At 43.6% G+C, this 20,196-nt stretch overlaps 1 protein-coding gene across 4 annotated transcripts in view; it reads right to left on the bottom strand.

The window, feature by feature from the left end:
* The window catches only part of GPM6B (glycoprotein M6B), a 110,642-nt gene extending 93,632 nt beyond the window's left edge, over positions 1-17,010 (bottom strand). Inside the window, exon 1 of one of the 4 annotated variants that reach the window (XM_030476923.1) lies at positions 16,540-17,010. In XM_030476923.1, the coding sequence (XP_030332783.1) occupies positions 16,540-16,543 (4 nt within the window). In that variant the 5' untranslated portion in view covers positions 16,544-17,010. The remainder of the gene's footprint in view (positions 1-16,539) is intronic. The other 3 variants (XM_030476921.1, XM_030476919.1, XM_030476918.1) reach the window with 3 other exon arrangements.
* Between the last annotated feature and the right edge of the window lie 3,186 nt (positions 17,011-20,196).

Here is a 20,196-nt window from a genome sequence, read left to right as displayed (position 1 = left end):
AGACACAGTTCCCCTCTGAGAATTCGTTATTTAAATAAGCATACATTTGGTTTCACATTTTAGCTTACTTTGTTTTCAAACAGGCATGTCACACATGTCATACTTTCATTTGCACCCACTGCCTCTCTGCAGCTTGCCATATAATGGGGGAAGAGTGGCAATGCTGAGCATTGTGAGAAGACAACTAGTCCTCAGTTTCCAGAGATAAGTTATCCATCAGAGCAATCTTGATTACTTTGAAAACTCTTTGTATTTGGAAGTTTCAGGAGGAAGTCATTTACTGATGTGACATTTTGTAGAGAACAATCCTCTAAAAATAATGTTTTTATTTTTTTAAGCTCTTCACCCAAAATAAGGCAAAACCAAGTTAACTCTCCTGTTCTTTGCAACATTAAGGCAACATCCTCTGGTTCTAGATACTCCTATTTCTTCCCATGAAAGATAGTTAATTGCTTCAGAACTTTAAAAAAGAAAATTACCATTTTTTGCTCTTAGGTTCCTTTACAGCAACCTGCAATTAGTATTCAGTAAATCATGGTTAACTTTTAGTTTTCCATACAGCTCTGACTCAGCCTGCTTCGGGTGAAGAAGTTAATAAACTCCTGTTAATTGGAAGAAGTTCAGCTGAACCTAAAATCTTCAAATCAAAACCATCTGAATTATATGTCCACTGAGGCTCTTTTACTGCAATGGACATTTCCGCCCGCCCCCCCCCTCCCCTCCCCAACCCCCCAATGAAATTGGACTGCATGGAGCCTTTTAACAAAACAAAAAACAAACAAAAAAAAAAGGCCTATATGAAGGCAAATTGAAACTTACCAGGAAAGCCCAATTAACACATGGTCTACAGTAGAGAATACATAACCCATTTAGACAAGAGTCCTAAGCCTCTGGCATTTCTACCATCACATTAATTACATTAACCAGAGACTGAACAGGTGGCAGCAGAATGATTTGAAAAAACAGTTCCTTGACGTGCAGTAGCCTAACACCTATGGAAGCTGTACAGGATGAAAAGAAATCTCTGCAATTATTTCACAGCACTGTAAATTAATTGCACTTTCAGTTTTCAGGACACAGTTTTATTGAATTTTGCACCTTGTTGTAAAAATGCTGCACAAAACATGAAAGGAGATATTCCTCTTCTTTCTAAAGGGAGTTTGAGGACTGTGCACAGATCTTCACTGGCAGCTGCTTGTACCAGACCACCAAAGCCACGGTGGCAAAAAGATGCTCTAGCAGTAGCTATAGGCAGCTTCTCTTCCCTCGCTGTGGTAACTCCCTAACTGTTTTTAGTAAAGGGCAGATGTTGTGCATGACTCAATTGAATACCCAGTTTATTTTGTTATGGCTTTGGGGAAGGAAGAGAGTGTTGCATGCAGAATTCAGCGTTGATTAAAAAGCACTAACATTTGGCTGAACAAAACCCAATTTAGCCCCCTGGGCCTGTCTGACCCAGTAACCACTGCTTCCTAACTGCTCTGTTATGAGAAAGTTTGCCTGAAAAACGCAGAGCTTGCAGAGCAAAAAAAAAAAAAATTTATGACGCTTACATCAGTTTTTCAACATTTCCTAAATGACATTACTGTGAAAATCCCCTTTCCTCCACCCTCAAATTTATTGTTTTTAAATTAAACATTTGTAACAAAGACATAACAACTGAGGGAGCCTCTTTAGTGACTGAACAGGATATGCACGGAAGTGTCAGATACACGTATTACATTGCTCAAATACATACAATAAATTTCTAGCAAGATTTTGTTTCCCTATAGGGAAAAGATGTGGAAAGAAGCACAGAATATTTTGAGAACTTAAAATGTACCATCCCTATGTTATGGAGCAACACTTTTCTTCCAGGCACTCTAAGCCTATCCAAATAGGTATCACCCCCCCCGCCCAAAAAAAAAAAAAAAAAAAAAAAGAAGAAAGAAAAATTATCTCCATTTTGTTTCCACAGTTTTCTTTCAGATATGCTCCCTTAAAACATAGGTCTTTTATATGTTTTGTAGGCTCAGGGTTTGCTTAGGGTTCATGCTTTGCTATAGACCTGCAACAGTAAACCCTATACAAAACAGAAGAGTGTAAAAAGTGGAGGCAGGTAGTGTGGAACACATTTAGCTTTTTTTTCCCCCAAGGCAAAAGCAAAGGTACTAATGTCATGCAGGAAGAGAGGCATGCTATCCACACTTGACCTGTCCCTTGCAATATCAGCACTGAGTTTATGAAGATCTGGGGCCAAACTTCAATCACGGTTTAGTGCGATGTGTCCCTGCCCATTGTAGGGGGGTTGGAACTAGATGATCTTAAGGTCCTTTCCAACCCTAACCATTCTATGATTCTAAAGCATGCATGAAAAACCGCATCTTATACTATGCAAAAAAAAAAAAAAAAAAAGGGAAGTAGATTTCCATTCAATTTCCATTTATCACCATGGAAGAGGGAAAATTTGAAGTAAGTACCAGCCACTAAGTGCTCAGAAACCAAAGAGTAAACAAAAGCCTCCAAAATAATAGCAGGTCTTGTGATTTTTTTTTCAGCATTCAAGGACTACAACAGACAATGGCTGGATAGGAGCAGGAATCAAGAGCAAAGATTTTTTTGGTGCGTAAGAACAGATGCCTGCAGCTCTCTGAAGGACACTGTTCTACCTCCTACACAGAAAGCAAAGAGACAGCAGAGACCCTCCCTGAAGAGCATGAAACATCTTACACGTAGTAGAGATTAATAATATCTTGCAAAAGTATGATTCTTAAAAAGGGAGAGGGGACCGTCATGTATAGAGATGATCAATACAATCATTTTACAGGCATAAAGAAAATTATATGTAGTTAGCTCTAATTTCCTGGACTTTCCAAAGATAAATTAGAATTTCAGAAGAAGAAACATGGAAAATCAGCACAGAACCAAAACATAGCCCCTCTGTATAACTCATAGAATCGCAGAATGATTTGGCTTGGAAGGGACCTTAAAGATCATCTATTTCCAACCCCCCTGCCATGGGCAGAGACACCTTCCGCTAGACCAGGTGGCTCATACATTTGTTTTCCTTTCCAATTGCTCCCAAGCTGAGGGGATATCCAATACAAGCCTTCAAACTAAGGATTGGTTTCATTTCACAGCAGAGATAATTCTTTCAGAGAGGAAAAAATCAAAAAAACAAACAACAAAACAAGCCAAAACAACAAACAGCATACTACAACATTCATTTCAAACATTTTTTTTTTTTTTTCCTCAAAAGATGTTTCAATTTCTTATGAAAGGCTTTTCTAGTCTAAGTATCCTGCTTCTTGGATTAAAAAAATAAAATCCTACTGGTTTTTATTCTTCTGCCAGCATCAACTTTTAAAACATAGTAAAAACAAACAACGGTGAAAAGACTATTTGCTCCATCACCAGAGGTTACAAACATGGAAGGCCTTACCACACCACTGTACCGCAGATCAAGGCAGGGGCACCAGGGCATCCAGGAACTATACTGGAGAAGAATTTGGGAAACCATACCAGAAGCTTTCAGTGGATCCTGTCTGAAAAATGCCTTGGAAAACAAGTAGCACAGCTGTAACATAAGAGACTTTGAAACTAGTGCTCCGTAGTTGTGACCTGATAACAAGACGACCCAATGCAAAATGCTTCTTCTCAAAAAAGCTTTACTGCATTTTTTTTTCTATGAAAACCCATGTTCACAGGTTACTGTCCCCACAAAGAGTGCTTAAAGATACTCTTTCAAATGATGTCATCTACATATAAAGAAAAAACAGTCATATCGTCTAGGTCATGTGAAAGAAAAGCATAAGCAAGGGACTCTGAGCCCTCAAACTGCCACAGCTGCCATGGTTTAAGATTAAAACTCTGTTGTACTCTTGCTTTTTCCCTGAATTTCCCACACATGCATACAAAAGGCAATGCCCTTAAATCCCAAAGGACTTGAATTTAATGCAGTAACTCCAAGAAGTCCGATTTTGTTAACTATTTCAGATGCCCATGAGAAGTACAGCATTCAGTACAGTTATGCATACAATAAAGTTACCTATTCACTCCCCTTTTTCTGTTCCTGTAGTTCTGGCTTTCTGGGGACAAGCTAACATGAGACCCTGTCAGCCATCAGCAAGCTCTGCAGTGGGCACCGCATCCCTAACAGGGTCCCACCAAGGCTTGTGGTACGTTAGCCAAGTCTTTGTCTTCCCCACAGAAATGTGGGGTCTCATCTAAACAGATACTATCCCAGCAAATGTTACTGAGCTGATGGAGTGGCAGGAGAATAAACAGCATGGAAGTCAGGGAAAGATTTAGCAAAGCCGAATACTACTAGAGTTAATAATCATGCCCTAATTCAAATCAGGCTCCTCTAAAGCAGTTCAGGTGCATTTTAATTACTGCACAGGTTTTTTTCTTGGCATAAGCCAAAGGGGTTCACATCAGAATCACAGCAACCACTTGGGAGGCAGGAAGCCGCTGTGCTTATCCTATGAATATCATGACCTGAATTAATTAATATGTAGTGCTGCACATTTCCTTAAATCATCTCCAGTGTGTACGTTCCTGGTCTCACATCCAGGGTCACCATAGCTATGAGGGAAACAAAAGAAGGTGGTGAAGCTTGCTAGGACTGCTGCCTTGCCTCTTCCACGTGCCTCCACAGAGGCACAACTGCCAAGGCTAATATTTGGGAAGGTATTTCCTCATGCAAACTCCTACCATGCTGCAGGTAAGCCCACACACAGCTTCATGAGAAGAGACAGCAGGAGACAGAGATCTCAAGCAAAGCTGGAAATTAAAAAGTGTGCATTCTAGCGTGTGAGAGAGCGAGTTAATAGCCAATTCAAGGTCACGTGAAAAGGGGCAAGCTTAGGTTACTATATGGACGCCGATAGGAAAGAAGCTATACAGCCCAGACAAAACACTACCAGACATCCACACTGAGCAACTTTTGTCCTAGTGCATGCAGGAGCATTGGGATTACCCTAGGATGCAAAGTCACCTAGTCCACAGGGCTTATCAGAAATGTGTATGTTAGCAACGTACACAAACGCAAGGAAGACTCTTTCATGCAATGTTACTGTGAAGTCTGAAAAAAAGTCTTTTCCATTGCATTCCATACACAAACAAACAAAAAGAAACCCCCACAAACAAAAAAGAGACACCAGGGAAAATAAGAAAGCTTGCCTTGTTTCACACTAAGCCCAGAAAGGCTATACAAGCACCATCCTCCAAACCCCTAGCAGAAAGCATCACAGATGAAGTCATGCCTTACAATATGTCCTGCAGTCACAACAGCCCTGATCATGCTGTTCTCTCATGCAAGGGGCATTGGCAGTGGGTACACAGCTAAGAAGAGCTGTAATCCTGCTCTCCCCCTCTCAAGCTTCACATTTTGTATCCTTAACTTCAGTGCTTAAAAGAAACACAGCTGTCCTGGCAGGTCACACGCAAGGAAGAAAGGCGGTTTCTGAGATAAGTGCAAAAGCTCCTTAAAAGTCATGACGACCTAGGGGAAGGATTTTAAATTAATTGCTAGTATCACAGTACATCCTGAGTGCTGTGGGAGGCCTGGGATGTAGATTCTCACTGGGGTGCTCTTCCCAGCTGTCCCCTTCAGGACAAAGCGGGGAGGCAGCAGATGCCAGGCCTGAAGGCTTTAAGCATCACAGCTCTGCCATGTCTGCCACCAAAGAGCAAAGGCTCCTGCTGCAAGTTCACTTCAATATGAACATGGCAATGTGCACTTGCAGTCCAGAATGCCAATTATATCTTGGGCTGCACCAAAAGAAGTGTGGCCAGGAGGTCAAGGGAGGTGATTCTTCCCCTCTACTCTGCTTTTCTGAGACCCCACCTAGAGTACTGTGTTCAGCTCTGGGGTCCCCACATAAGAAGGATGTTGATCTGCTGGAGCAAATCCAGAGGAGGGCCGAAGATGATCAGAGGGCTGGAGCACCTCTCCTATGGAGACAGGCTGAGAGAGTTGGGCTTGTTCAGCCTAGAAAAGGTTCAAGGGAGACCTTCTAGCAGCCTTCCAATACCTAAAGGGGCCTACAGAAGAGCTGGAGAGGGACTTTTTTACAAGAGCGTGTAGGAATAGGACAAGGGAGAACGGTTTTAAACTGAAAGAGCATAGATTCAGATTAGATACAAAGAAGAAGTTCTTTACTGTGAGGGTGGTGAGGCACTGGCACGGGTTGCCCAGAGAAGCTGTGGCTGCGCCATCCCTGGCAGCGTTCAAGGCCACGTTGGATGGGGCTCTGAGCAAACTGGTCTAGTGGGAGGTGTCCCTGTCCATGGCAGGGGGGCTGGAACTAGATGATCTTTAAGGTCCCTTCCAACCCAAACCAGTCTATGATTCTAAGATTTCTCTCCTGTGTTTAAACTTGGGTAAGGAGAAGAAATATCTTTCCATGGAGATTTGATAACAATATGCAAATGTGAGGAACAAGTGTCGGAGCAATGAAGCATATGCAACTAAAAGCTTGACATATTTTCTGAGTAAGGCAATAGAAAATACTTTATTTACAAGGTACAGGAGCTAACATAAGGAACATTTCACACATGCAGAAGAAGACAGACTACTGACCATGTGGGAAGTGGGCACAGTAGTCATGCTCAAAAATGTGTATCGAAGGGATAAGGCATGCTTCCCTCCTACTAATCTTACCATCCTCTTCCCTAAAAACCAAAGGGTTAGGGATCAAGTATTTTGTTATTTTTATTTACAGGATTACAGTAGATGAGAACTTAAGCAAGCATGATGGCATTTTTTTAATCCATAAAGTCGCCTTATACCATGAGAAAGAAGAACGAATGCTTTGGGAACTCACTTTTGGGCTGGATAACTGGTTTTCCCCATCTGTGTCTTCTTATGAAGTCCGTATAAGACTCTCCTCAGAAGTCCTGCACAGGCACCCATTTAGCATGCCAGAATCAGTTCATCAACTAAATGCATTTTGTAAAGGGAAGAAGTAGCTAGCGCCAATTGTAACTATGCTGTTATTTTCACAAACTTTTTCTTTGCATGTTCTTATAAGAACAGCAAAAAGATTCAGCGTGCAATAATCAACAATTATACATCAGGTTTTAACACCAGCTGAGATGCTCCCATTAGCCTCAGCAAGAACATTTACTATTCCACATGTGCAGTGCCTTTCTATTACTGTGGAAAGAGAAAGCCAAGCCTCCAACCTTCCTCAGAAGTAAAGCACTTCATTCTGCTTTAAGAGAGTGTCTCCTGACTTTCTGTGTATTTTAAAGCTGTTTCTCCCAACGTACCCACTGTTTTCTCTCTCTAGGAGGGATACTTTACTTTGAAACAGACAAAAGCTAGCAGCTATCAGTCTACGGAAAACATACCTGCAAGTGCCCAAGCGCACCATCGGGTGGTGTCACAGCCGTGCTCACCTACCAAGTGTAAATCACATGAATACAAAACGAGCAAGTGCTCCTGGTCACCATTTCAGGGAGAATGCCTTCAATGCAGGCTCAAATGCCACCAGGAATAAGAAGTGCAAGGAACTATCTGCCCCCACACACACCCTGCCCGCAAAACCTGGTGGAAAACAGCCTAGAGGGAGGGCAAGACAAGGTTCAACCGTGAGATCCAGCACTTCCTCTTTGTGAGGATGATAGAAAGAGCCTAAATGATTGCTGGGGTGCACTGGTGAGCTGACCATAATGAGGAAAACATCCAGCAGTTTTTGTGACGACAGCCATAGGAAACCTTAAAAAATCCAGAAATAAAGATTTACGGGGCGGGGGGGGAGGGGGGAGGAATCATTTTAAATGAAATCTGCAGACTGGTTAAGGCTAAAATCATTTGAGTCTTGACTCACACTACTACCTCATTTGTGCTTTGTTTCACTTCTACCCACTCCCCACATACCCACCTTCAGTCCACCACAGCTACTTTAAATTAGTGTTTTCAAGAGTTTGTTTACTCCTCTCTGGTTCTTATCTGCCTCCCAGAGGTTTCCACTGAGGAATAAGAGGAATTTAATATGTGGTAGATTACAAGAATTTGTTAAACACGGCCTTGCAAGCATGTAAGTGGCAGGTAAGATGAAAAAAACTCTGAGAATCACAGGAGAGGTTAAAAATTAAGTATCTATTTTATGCTGCTCATAGCTCAAGTTCGTGGAGAAAAATGGGTATTTTCAAACTGTTTGAAAATAATTTCAAGACAGGGACTAAAAATTACAGGCTATTAAAAACCGAAATTACTTAACTGGCTATTTTTCATTCCATGTCATTAAGTTTCCAGACATTATCTGAAATGGAGGATTTTCATCAGACAATTATAAAGCATAAGAAATCACCACTTTAATTTCAGCATGGAATGGGAGAATGAAGTGAAGGTATACACTGTATGAGGGATATAATTACTAACACAGGCTATACCAGTCACACATACTAAAGCCCCCTCTGCACTGCATTCCTTGTATTTGCTTACGTAAAACTGTGGCTCGGGGAAACAGTTATCAGCTTTAGTACCTAATAACTTCACTGGCTGGGGAGCAGGCAATAATAGATGATGCACTAGATTCTGTTGCATTCTCCTGACATGGTATGACAAATATCTCAGAGATTTCAAGAGATTTCAAGGCTTTTGTATCAGAGCCCATCACAAAGCCCAAGCAGATGTTGTATGAAGTGTTATTGTTCATTACACCTTGCAAGTTGTGGGCTCTTGACAGATGTGCTGGAGCAGATCCCTGTGCTTGCACCAAGAGTTCTCAGCTCCAAATACTCCCACTAGTCATCTCTCTTTCCTCCTGACTTTTTTTTTTTTTTTTTTTTAATAGATGCCTAAGCAGCTCAAGAAAAGCATTTAATTTCTCACAAGGGAAGCTGCATGTGGCAAACTTAGTTTCAGCTGTGTGCTTCACAAATACAACTCATTTTACACTTTTGTTGAGGAAAGTGCATGACATTTATGTCAACACAGTTCTGGTAACAAAAGCCTAAGTTTACACACAAACAGCAATCATTTAAAAACTTCCAAAAGTCATTCCTTCAAAGGAAACCCAAAATAAGACACAGAAAACACAACCAACAAGAAAATGTTTATTACTTTAGAGGAGAAGTTGGGAAAAAGTACTGAAGATCCAGCCAGAGCTCTGCACTAATTCAGACTTGCATAGTGTTTGTCAACAGTGAGTGCCCAGGATTTCATTCCAGCAAATCCTCATAGAGGTTCCTAGAACCTCGAACTTTAGAAGCTCTGAAAAGACATCTTAAGCTGAGGAAAGCACTCTCATGCCATGAAACACTCATGTCCCATCAGAAAGCAAAAGACATATAAACCCAAAGAGTTAAAAAAAAAAAAAAAAAAAAAAAAAAAAAACAGTGGGGAATCTCTCTTAAACGGATGCTAAGATGCAACAGCATCTGTTCTGCCAAGCAGGCTCACAAAGGGTGCAGGCAGGAGACTGTAAGCAACCAACGCTCACCTTCACCCAGCAGCTTCACTGATGCACACTCAGCATTAGGAGTGCAAAGCCTCAATGAATTTCCTAGCATGCAAGCTGACAAAAGTACAGACTAAAAGGTAAAGCAAAAACCAGACATCGGAGAGCCCCAGTTAGCTGTGCCTTGTTGGCAACTGGAGTCAGATTCCTCCTCAGTTAGCCATCAGCAGCAGGCTCCACAGCTCCAGCTCAGCAAAACCACTAGTAAGCCCAAATGTATGTTTCCAATATTAAAAAAACCAGCTCACTACTCAAAATGTAATCCTCCTCTGGCTTGACTCCCCTCATTTACTCTGGTGTTTGGATCTCCCAACCAGCTGCGTTGTTAACACAGGGTGTCCTTTCTGCCTGTCACTCCACAAAGCAGTACCTGGAAGGCCAGCCAGCTGCTTCCTCACTCCTGAGCCACCAACGGAGCAAGTTTTGCCCCGTTTGCCTTCAGTGAAATCACACTCTCTGATTTATGCATGGCTTAGACGGGGGCAACTCTTGTATTTTCTTCATTGACACTGAAGCAATGTATACAAAGACAGAGTTTTAGGCCGCAATATGCAATGATATCTCTCTGCAATTAATAAAACATTAAACAAAGCCATCACAAATTCTGAAGGAGTATCATATGTTGGATACTCCAAATCAGTTCATAACTTCAGGAAGTCCAGTCTTCTTCATGACCCAGGTCCCAGCTATATTTGAAAAACAGTCCTTTTTTACATTCTTCCCCCCAGGCAAAAAACCAAAATAGAACCAAACACTAAGTGCAAACACATTCCTGAAAGTCAGTTTTTGTACATATAACTTTAGGCTGAAATTTACAAGTGTCACATCCACTCAACTATCAAAGCATTAAAACAAACACACACAAAATTGACGCACAGCCACACACCCAGGTTTGTACCACTCAATAGCTCTGCCAGGCACATCTTTGTATTAATGAAGCGTAAGCTCCATTCACATTTTGAAATTGCTGCTAGTGAAACAGCTCCAAAAACAGGGAGAACAAAAGATTTCGAATTCTCATAGTTCTTTGTGTTGCTTGTAAATATTTCCCAAGCCACAACTCCACATGCAAGCTTTTGAGCCTAAAACCCAAGAGACAAATAATTACAGAGACATAGACTGCCAAGGAACCAAGACAGAGCAACAATAGAAAGTAACAAACAGCTGAGAGCTCAGTGGAACATAGGATGCTATCTACTTGCTACACTGGATGGTGAAACCTTCTCCACTGTTGTTTACAGGGGAGGGTTGACAGGGAATTTTGATGGGCACAGCTATCCCCGCACCCGAGTTGTCAGAAGTTCACACCTGCCCACAGAAGAAAAGTTGTGAGAGGATCAGGAGACATGGATTCCTCCCCCAGTACTGTCATGCTGAGTTCGCTTCCTCTGGGACACAGGCTATGTTGAATATAACCTGGAAGAAGACACCTTACAAGATGGACGTGATGGCCAAGAGCCACCATGGCTCTGTTTCATTCTTTGCCCATTTTGGGTACTGACCCACAAACCCTCCCAGCCCAGGCTTCTGCATCCGGACAGAGCCTCACAGGCTCAGCTGAGATCTATTAGTTTAATACAACCTTCTTTGATGACCCACATGGAGACTGAACTAACTTTCCTTACATTTGCTCACCACAACTCAAACCCAGAGGCACCCATACCCAAACAGATTTTAAAGAAGCAGCCAGAAGAACAGAAAGGATTTTGATTTCCCTGGACAGCTCAAATCAATCCAGCCACGAGCACCCTGAAGAACAATCCTCAAATGTGCCACAATGTACCCCATCAGCCTGGCACTCCAGCGAGATGGCATGCGTTCCATCAGGAGCAAGCCTTGACTCCACACTTCAGGGTAAAAAGCACCTACATTAAAAGCACACTATAAGCAAATACATACATCCTCTTCAGTGTTAACACTGTGGCGCCATGAAGCGTTCAATTTTTTTTTTGCAGGTGGACCTGAGCAACTCACAGGAAAGCTGCTTCTATGGCTCCGTGCAAGCTCTCAATCCCCCAGTAGGAACAGCCCAAAAAGCTACTCAGAGGAGCAAGGTGATGTGCCACACTGGGCGATACATTCATTAGGACCAGATGCACACATGTGTGTCTGAGGAGGGGTGAAGAGCACACACAGCTGGGATGCACATGGGGGAAGTCAAAAAGAAGAGAAATCCAGGAGTTTCAGTGGGAAGAACGGACATCCTGGGGAGTGTGGTAACGTAACAACCCACAGCAGCTCCCTCTGCAAATGCTCTATTCCCAGTGAAATTTCACTGGATACAGTGCTCTCGCACTTCTAGAGAGATAACAATGCATTTACATCCAAATACCAACAGTGAAAAGTACATTACGTGCGGTGATCCTCCGTCTCACTGTACCAGTTGTATATCTCAGGGAAAACAAAATCCTCGCTACGAGAACACACACCACTCAGGGACAAGGAATACAAAAAGATACCAAGAAGTGGGCTTCACTGGGTTTATTTTCAATTTATTTTAACCTTATCATGAAATGGACTTTGGACTTAGTTTTTTTAGAGTAATCATTTCAGATATTACTCAATACTGCTCAGAGAAGCTGTGGATGCCCCATCTCTGAGTGCTCCATCCCTGGAATCATTCAAGGTCAGGCTGGACAGGGCTTTCAGCAAGTGAAAAAGCATTCCTGCCCATGGCAGGGGAGTTGGACTAGATGATCTTTAAAGGTCCTTTCCAACCCAAACTCTTCGATGAGGAGAGACTTTTTAGCAGGGCCTGTTGCAATAGGGATAATGGTTTAAACTAAAAGATGGAAATTCATGTTGGATGTGAGGAAAAAATTCTTTACAATGAGGGTGGTAAAATACTGGCACAGGTTGCCCAGAGACATTAAAGGCCAGGCTGAATGTGTTTCTGGTCAATCTGATCGAGTTGAAGATGTCCCTGCTCGTTGCAGGGGGGTTGGACCTTTGAAGGTCCCTTCCAACCCAAACTATTCTATGGTTCTGTTCTGTGATTAGATAGCATTAATCTTGAAAAACAAAGGCTATAGAAAAATACTGTATTAAAAAGAAAAATAATAAAAAAATGCTTGCAACATGACGACTGCTGGAATAACAACACATGGAAGCAAACGCAAAAAAAAAAAAAAAAAAAAAAGATAGTTGACTTCAGAAAAGTAATTCAAGTCCTTTAAACACGGAAAGTGACCTGAAGATTTCAACTGGTTTAAGAAATTCTAGAAACACTCTGAAAGACAGATAATCAGGCACTACCAGAGTTCAGCCCTCCCAGGGATGTATTCTATAATCCAGTATGTTTTTCTAAAATGTAACATTTCAAGATCTATCAGACACATCATAATTCACACATGGGACAGCAGCTTTCCTATGTTACTGAACCACTTGTTTGAAAAGAGAGCCAGAGGGAGAATCCGTAAATATGGTGAAAACACAAATTGTTTAGGATACTGGGAAATATGTGAAATGCATATTTTCTCCTCCACATCCTTCTCAGACACAAAGGATTACAGTAAGAAGGCAAAATAAAGTACTTTTTAATAGCCTAAGCAGGTGTTATAGAGGAAAGGCAGCAGTATAAAATTTTATATTTCACAGGTTTTAAGAAAAGATAAACTTAATATTAGGTTCTGGGGTTTTTTGTAGGAATGAGGTTAAATATATTTAAGGAGTGCGAGACTGAACAGAATATGGACTATACCACTTGGCAATTGAAATCCAGCTACCCTTAATGACCGATACTAATCAGATTTTACTATTACTGTGACACACAAAAGACTTCAGCTCCTGCCTGAACAAAGTGTATAGCTGAATAGAAAGAGAACTGATTCTCTTTCAGCCTTTGCCCCCAGTTGTTTGTAAGAAGAAAGCCCAGTTTAGGGAATATTTGAACCTACTTTGGACACGTTTCACTTCAAAGCAAGGACCGTTTCTATGGGTGTAGAAGCCCTTAAAGTGGAACTCCTGAGGTTACTGCCTGCGAGGAACGGATGGTTTGTTCTGGGATGGAGCAGCAAATACTGTTGGGGGAGCTGGATGTGCTGCAGAAGGCGCGAAGGACAGGGGACAGCCCCGGCACAGCACCGTGTGACATCCCTGGGAACTCTTGTGTCTGCAGGATCCACGAGGCAGCACTTCCTGCACAGGGACTGCAGAGAGATGGGATGCAAACCCAGATGAAGACAGGCATCATATCATCCCCTGTTTGCACACAGTGTTCTCCTCTGTATCTCCTTTTTAAAAAAACAACCAACCAAAACATAATATATGTACCCACTCTGCTCCAACCACTTTTCTTATTTGAAAGCAACAGTTTGGGAAGTACAAAAAGAAAAGCTGTAAACTGATGAAAACACACAGTTCCCAAGAAATGACACTGTATCATGATTTTGAAACTTTTAGAAATAAAAACCTTTTGCATTTTTTGTTCATTTTATAAAATAACAGTCCCCTCCCCACTTCCTAGATGAGACACTGTTTGCGAGAGGGTATGCCACAATGCAAAACACCAACAGGTGGGTCTTCTTCCACTGCATTACTAACGACCCTCCAGCCAATGCTGACCCTGATTGGCACTGACTTTCAGGAGCGCTGGAGGCCAAAAGCCCAATAAACATCAGTGGCCACAGCGGGCTCTCAGCACCTCCAAAAAGAAAAAGAAAAATCAGCCTCAGCAAGCCAATCCTACACAGAAGTTTTGCGCAAGCAAGGACAATTCAAATGGTCCTAGCGACAGTCAGTCAAATGCATCCTTGCCATTGGATCAGGAAGCTCAATACAGCACTGGACTCCAAACAAGTCCTGGTTAGATGGTCACATTGGCCTCAGCCTACCTAATGCCAAGGCAGCAGTTATACAATGGCATAAACAAAACATCGTATTCATGAGGGACTGGATCCACAGATGACAAAGGCTTCTTTCTGCAACTTCTTTTTGAAGTACTTCATCTGAAATTTGTGCTAGAAGTCTCCTCTCCTTACCACGCCATCATTGCCCAGCCAGCCACTGCTTGATCATCCAACAACGTTTCTACGCAAAGAAGTCAACAGACCTTGGAGTTTTGTGCTATCATTGTTATGAGCAAAACGTTTAAGAAATGTTTTCTTTTCTCCACTCCCCTTTTCCCAACTGTTACATTCGGGACAAGACATTCTATACCAACACAAAACCTACATTTCACACACTTGCACAACCTGCAAGACTAACTTTAGCGGTTTTCTAAGACTTTAGGACTAAAATAAAGATTTGCTTCTCCTCAAGATGAATCACTCACAAAGATTTAAAACAACTTTTTGATTTTGAACCCCTAGCAGCTTAATTTTCTGAAGAAAAAGCAATTTCATAGACTTAGGAGCAAAGACACTTATGAACAATTTTGTGTGTTATCTAACAAATTTTATCCCTCCCCAAGCCGTTGTAATCCAATGAATAAACTTCTTTTAATAAGACTTAAAAACATTCCTTTCTATCTTTCCCTCTTTCATCCCATTCCAACATTTATTTGACATCAACCCATGGTAGTAAAGTATTAAGAGGATACTAACATATAGACATGGGAGAGGCTGTCAACTTCACCATTTAATTTAACATCAAAAGTTCACATAGGGAAAGTGCTGTCTAAAAAGTATCAGAATATGCGCACAAAATATAAGCTTTTTGGTGCCGATAATGCAGCTGGTTTGTTAGTTTCAGCCTTCAGAGCTGCAGAGGCAGCAGGAATCAGTACTTCAACATGCATTGAAAGGGCTGTTGGAAACTTCAAAAGAACTTAGTAAAAAGACTGTAATACTACAGGAGTCTGATCTAAACTAGGGAACAAACCAGTTAATAATCATTTAGAAATTAAGGAATTAAGTGAAGCGGATTAATTTAACAAAGTAGCAACCATAGGAATTCTGTCAGCTTCCTTTAGTTTTGGCTGAGTAATTATTTTTTTTTTTTCTTCTTAATTAAAACCAGAGACAGTGCCAGCATCAGTATATGCATGTTAACACACGGGCATGCACCAATGGCTCTGCTTTAGCAGCTGTAACCTCTAAGCAATGACACACCACCGGCAAACTGGACCAAAGATACAGTTGTATTTTTCTTTTTTTTTTTTTTTCCAAATCTCGTAACTTTCATTACTGATTAATTAATTTGGATGTACCGTTGGTTGAAAGGATAGCTCGTAGGAAGCAGCCCATGCTTGAAAGGTTGCAAACGCTGAACGTGTGTGTTGATTATCGAGTGACCCATGTGCAGGATGAGCCCTTCCCTAGCCAGGGCCCCATTTCTGCTCGCGTTAGCACACTCACACAGCCGCTACCCTCCCTATAAGTTGGGGAACAGAAGCCGCCACTTCTCATCGATGCCCAACTCCCTCCACTGCGCAGACCCCAGGCTAGAGTCAAAAGCGCACAGCGTTATCCCAATGTCCCCCAACACTCTAGGCACACAGGCGCCCTCAACCCTTCCCCATCCCGACAAGGCATGTCCACTCTCCGCCCTGCCCCCGAGGTGGACCCTGCTCTCACCAGCCGCACGGCACCCCACGGCAAAGCTGAGCACACCCAGGGGACTGAGAGGGACCCCGCGCCCCGCCTCGCCCGAGGGGAAGCAGTGACCAGACCGAGTTTACCCGAAACCCGCGGGAGACCCGGGGCTGCCCTGCGGTGCTCCGGCCCGGCCCCACCGGCCGCCCCTGCCTCAGGCGTGCGGCGCAGACCCCGGCCTCAGTGCCGGCGGGACCGGCGGAGAAGGCACACTCCGGGCCGGCTGCGGACAACCGCCTCCAAGAAACTATCGCTCCGGGATCCTGTAGTACTGCCACTAATAGTAATTCATTTTTAAAGGAGAGGAGCGCTCTGCAGCTGCCGTGGTCCCGCTGCCCCGCCGGCCAGGAGCCCCCCGCGCCCCGCTGTGGCAGCGGCGCGGCCCGAGCGGGGCGGAGGGGCGGCTGCCCCCACCCCGCTCTGCCGGGGCGCTCAACAGGCTGCCGCCCCACGGCAAGAGGCCGGGCCGGGGTCGCCACCACCCTCGGGGCTGCCCCGCACCTGTCCCTGCTCTCACCCTGGAGCAGGGACTCCCCGCAGCCCCGTTCGCTTACCCATGGCTGGCTGTGGTCGTCCGGGCGATGCGGGGGGAACAGGGCAGGGGCTCACTCTGCCGTGCCTCGCTGGGCTGCGCTAGGCTGGGCGGGAGGCGCACACTGGCGGGCTCCGCTTGCCTCCGGCGGCTGCGGCGCGGCGAGAGGGGCGGGGACGGCCCCGCCTGCCTGCTCCGCCCGGGGGGCGCCCGGCCCGACCCGGCATGGCACAGCCCGGCCCGGCCCGGCCCGGCCCGGCGCGGGGTAGAGTGGCGGAGCGCCGCCCCGCGGCCTGGCGGGGGTACCCCGGCGGTGCCTCCTCCCGCCCGGACCCTGGCGCCGGGGCGTCCCTGAAGCTGGGGCTTGCTTTCCTATATGCTGGCCCCCGGTTTCCTCCAGAGTTTTACTGTTCGCTCTCAGAAGGCTTCCAGGAAGGAGCCCCTGGGGCCAGGCTGGCCCCCTGCCCCTCTACGTTTCAGGCGCTTGCCCGGGAAACGGGGCTAAGGACACCCTTGACCTTCAGAGGCGTCTGCTTCTTGATGTTCCTCCACGGCAAGGGCACCATGTGCGCAAGCATAACATTGCTTCATTAATATCTGTATTCGTGTTCAGCAACGTGATTCTTACCTTCACTGCCTCTTCTGAACCTATGAATGCTGGTGAACAGCGTTACATAGCACTGCGGTAGCTGCCACCCAAGTGATGTTCCAGCCACACAACCTTGCCTGTCTGTGCTTGCAGTGACTTTTTACTTTCTTTAAGCATTGTGAGAAATGTATCTTAGCTTTTAGGGAAACCAAAGTGAAGGGGATCCCTAAGTAACACACCAGGTAGTTTGGGGGCCTATGGGTGGCTTCTCCGCTGAGAGCTTACCAGTAAAACCCCTTCGTACCTGGATGTGTTGGAAAGCAAAAACAATTGTGTTGTAGGAGGGAGCCTTCACAGATGGAGGTGATAGGTGTGGAAGAGAGTGGCAAAGTCGGCTTTTTCAGTTTGGTTTCTTTTCTAAGTTGGATTTTTACCATCAGAACCATTTGATTGATTCAGAGGCAGAGGCCAGCTCTTTAGTCAGAATAAATGCATCTACAGTGGCTAATATCAATCGGGTTTTGCTGATTCACATTAATTGGGTAATTGGCATACATTTCCTTTGTCACAATAATAGTACCATAATTTTCTGTTATTTATGTGAAGTATAAAGAGACATTTCATCTTCTCCCATGATTATTAACAAATTAATCTATTAAATTATGTAACCATATTATTCCCCTTTAAAGAAGATCGATTGCTTAAGAACATATTAATAAAACACGGAGGCGAAGGAGCGACAGAAGTCTGACCACTCATTTTGAGGGAAGTTAGTTCATTCTTTGCAATTTCAGCCTCCTGCTCACAAGTAGTGTGTGCAGTCATCTGAAATCTGTGGGACTAGTTGCCCAAGGGAATTTGGTCAGCACAGTCAGCACTGTCCAGATTGGGTTTGCATACTTGCACCAAGGTATGGGATAGACATTCCTTTGGTAGCACAGGAGTTGTCTGTATTAACACATAGGCAGTGAGAGGAGGGACTCACTTTCTGTCATCCTCAGAAATGTTGGTTGTTTTACTCTCCAAAGAGTAAAGCAAAGAACAGCTGTCCAAATATTGGTTACGGCTCAGCAGTTAGTGGGGATTTCAACTCACAGAGATACCGAGTCTCTGAAAAGTAAAGAGAGAAGTTGACAGGGCTGATGTCAGAAGTTTTGGTTCTTTGAGCAAAACTACGCTACAATACTCAAATGAGGTCAAGAAGGCAGGAATTTCTGCTAGGAATAGAAACTGATGGATTTCATTTCAGAACTAAGCTGTCTGTAGAAACAGGTACTTCCCTAGTTGGGAAAGGCTTACAAATGGATTCTGATCCATGTTCTTACTCTTTTATCTAGTATGTAATGGGAAGGAGAAAGGCTGGAACGTGTAGCATTTCAGCCAGCCTCAGTGGCTGAATGGGTCCTTGGGTGCTATAGCTGGTAGCCCTAAGGGAGGGATAAAGGCCTGCCGTAATTTACCCTGGAAGCCAAATTGATCCAGACAGTCTTGGCATCAAGGGATCATAAAATGAACCTGGTGCCATTGCAGATTTGATATGTAAAAGAGAAGGTGGAGGTCAGAATTCTGCACTGATTAATGTCATTCATTGTCTATGCTGGGTGCTTGAAACCTTTTCCATATATTGGGTAACAACCTGCAAGCACTTCTTTATTTGTAGATAAATCTGTAGTGTTACCCTAATACTAGTGTGATGATACCAGGTATTTCAAGAAACACCTTCACTCCCTGCAGCGATATGCTTGGTATATCCTCTGGTCTGGAGCAGTGTGTTCTTGTCTGGAGAAGTTTTAAAAAGGCCTTCTGATTTGCAGAAGAAAATTTAACTTCAGTCTCAAGATCAGTCAGGGAGAGGTAGGATGGAAAGGGAGGGCCTCATCAGCAATAACTGAGGGCATGGTATCAGCCTGAAACTCTGCATTTTACTGTATTTGACCATTTCTAGCAATCAGTGGTGAAACAGATTTCAAGAGCAAGTGAAAGCTGGTTGCATATAACTCTTTTTTGTTGTTGTTTTAATTTACCAGGCTCCATCTGTTTCCGTATTTCTTCAGTGGAGAACATCCTAGCTCCAAAATTAATCCCTATTTTCTTTGTGGACAGAACAGCGTGGTAGGTGCTGCTACCTGTTTGCTTGTATCTGTTTTCCACTCCTACTGTTATTCCTCAGGCTGTCTAACTAGACAGATTGCCCTAGATTCAGAAACCTTCCCCATTAAAAACAGAATCAAAGGCAGGATGTTTCTACTTAATGTTTTAGCATTAATTAAACATTATGCCATGTTAAAGACAGTGGTTTAGTAAAGAGATGTTCTAGTGGGACGCCTGCTTTGGTGGGTCCTCAGCTCACAGTGTCCTACCTTTGGCTGTAGGTGAGCCCCCCTCCCATGGCTCCCCCTGCTAATAGTGAAGCTAGTGGTTAATTGTAAATATTACTTCTTCTGACTACTACACAGGCAGTACCAGCTCCCAGAGTGAGTGTATAGGGTACCACTCCTAAGCTTGATTTTGCAAAAACCCTGCAAATCTCCAAAACTTTATAAAATCAGAAACTCATAAAACAGACTCGTTTTCAATGTTAACACAAGTGTATTTTAGATTTAAGGGAATCAAAAGTGATAGAATCAAGTTTTAGTTGCAGTGAATGCTCTCTGTGGCCTTTCTCAAGGAGGTTCATCCATCCACTCTGGTTTGAGCTTTTATGATTTCACGTACAGTTGAGCCATGCTGGGGTTTTTCTCACCCATATGATCTTCTGTTCAAAGCGGCGTTACAGAGGCCATGGATGTTAAAGAGAAGATGACAATTGGATCACTTTATACTCTCATTTGTGCGCAAAAAAGGGGTGACCTTTTCATGTTTTCAACTCAGCATCTCAGTGTAGATGAAGGGGAATGTCTCATGCTCTCCTATGTTGTTTGTACCTTTTGTGTGAAGCTGATCTGTTTTAGACTCCAACTGCTGCTACCAAAACCCCTTCTCAGTGATCACTGCAGAGAGTTGTTTGCAAAGTTCATCCAAGCAAAATTGTACAGATCATGGGTACTGTGTAGTCTGAGGTAAAGGGAGAAAGGAAAAGATAAAAAAAGA

The sequence above is a fragment of the Strigops habroptila genome, chromosome 2, assembly GCF_004027225.2.
Source record: "Strigops habroptila isolate Jane chromosome 2, bStrHab1.2.pri, whole genome shotgun sequence".
Classification (NCBI taxonomy): domain Eukaryota; kingdom Metazoa; phylum Chordata; class Aves; order Psittaciformes; family Psittacidae; genus Strigops; species Strigops habroptila.
The sequence above is the reverse complement of the archived record's forward strand: the minus strand, read 5'-3'. Positions and strand labels throughout refer to the sequence as shown.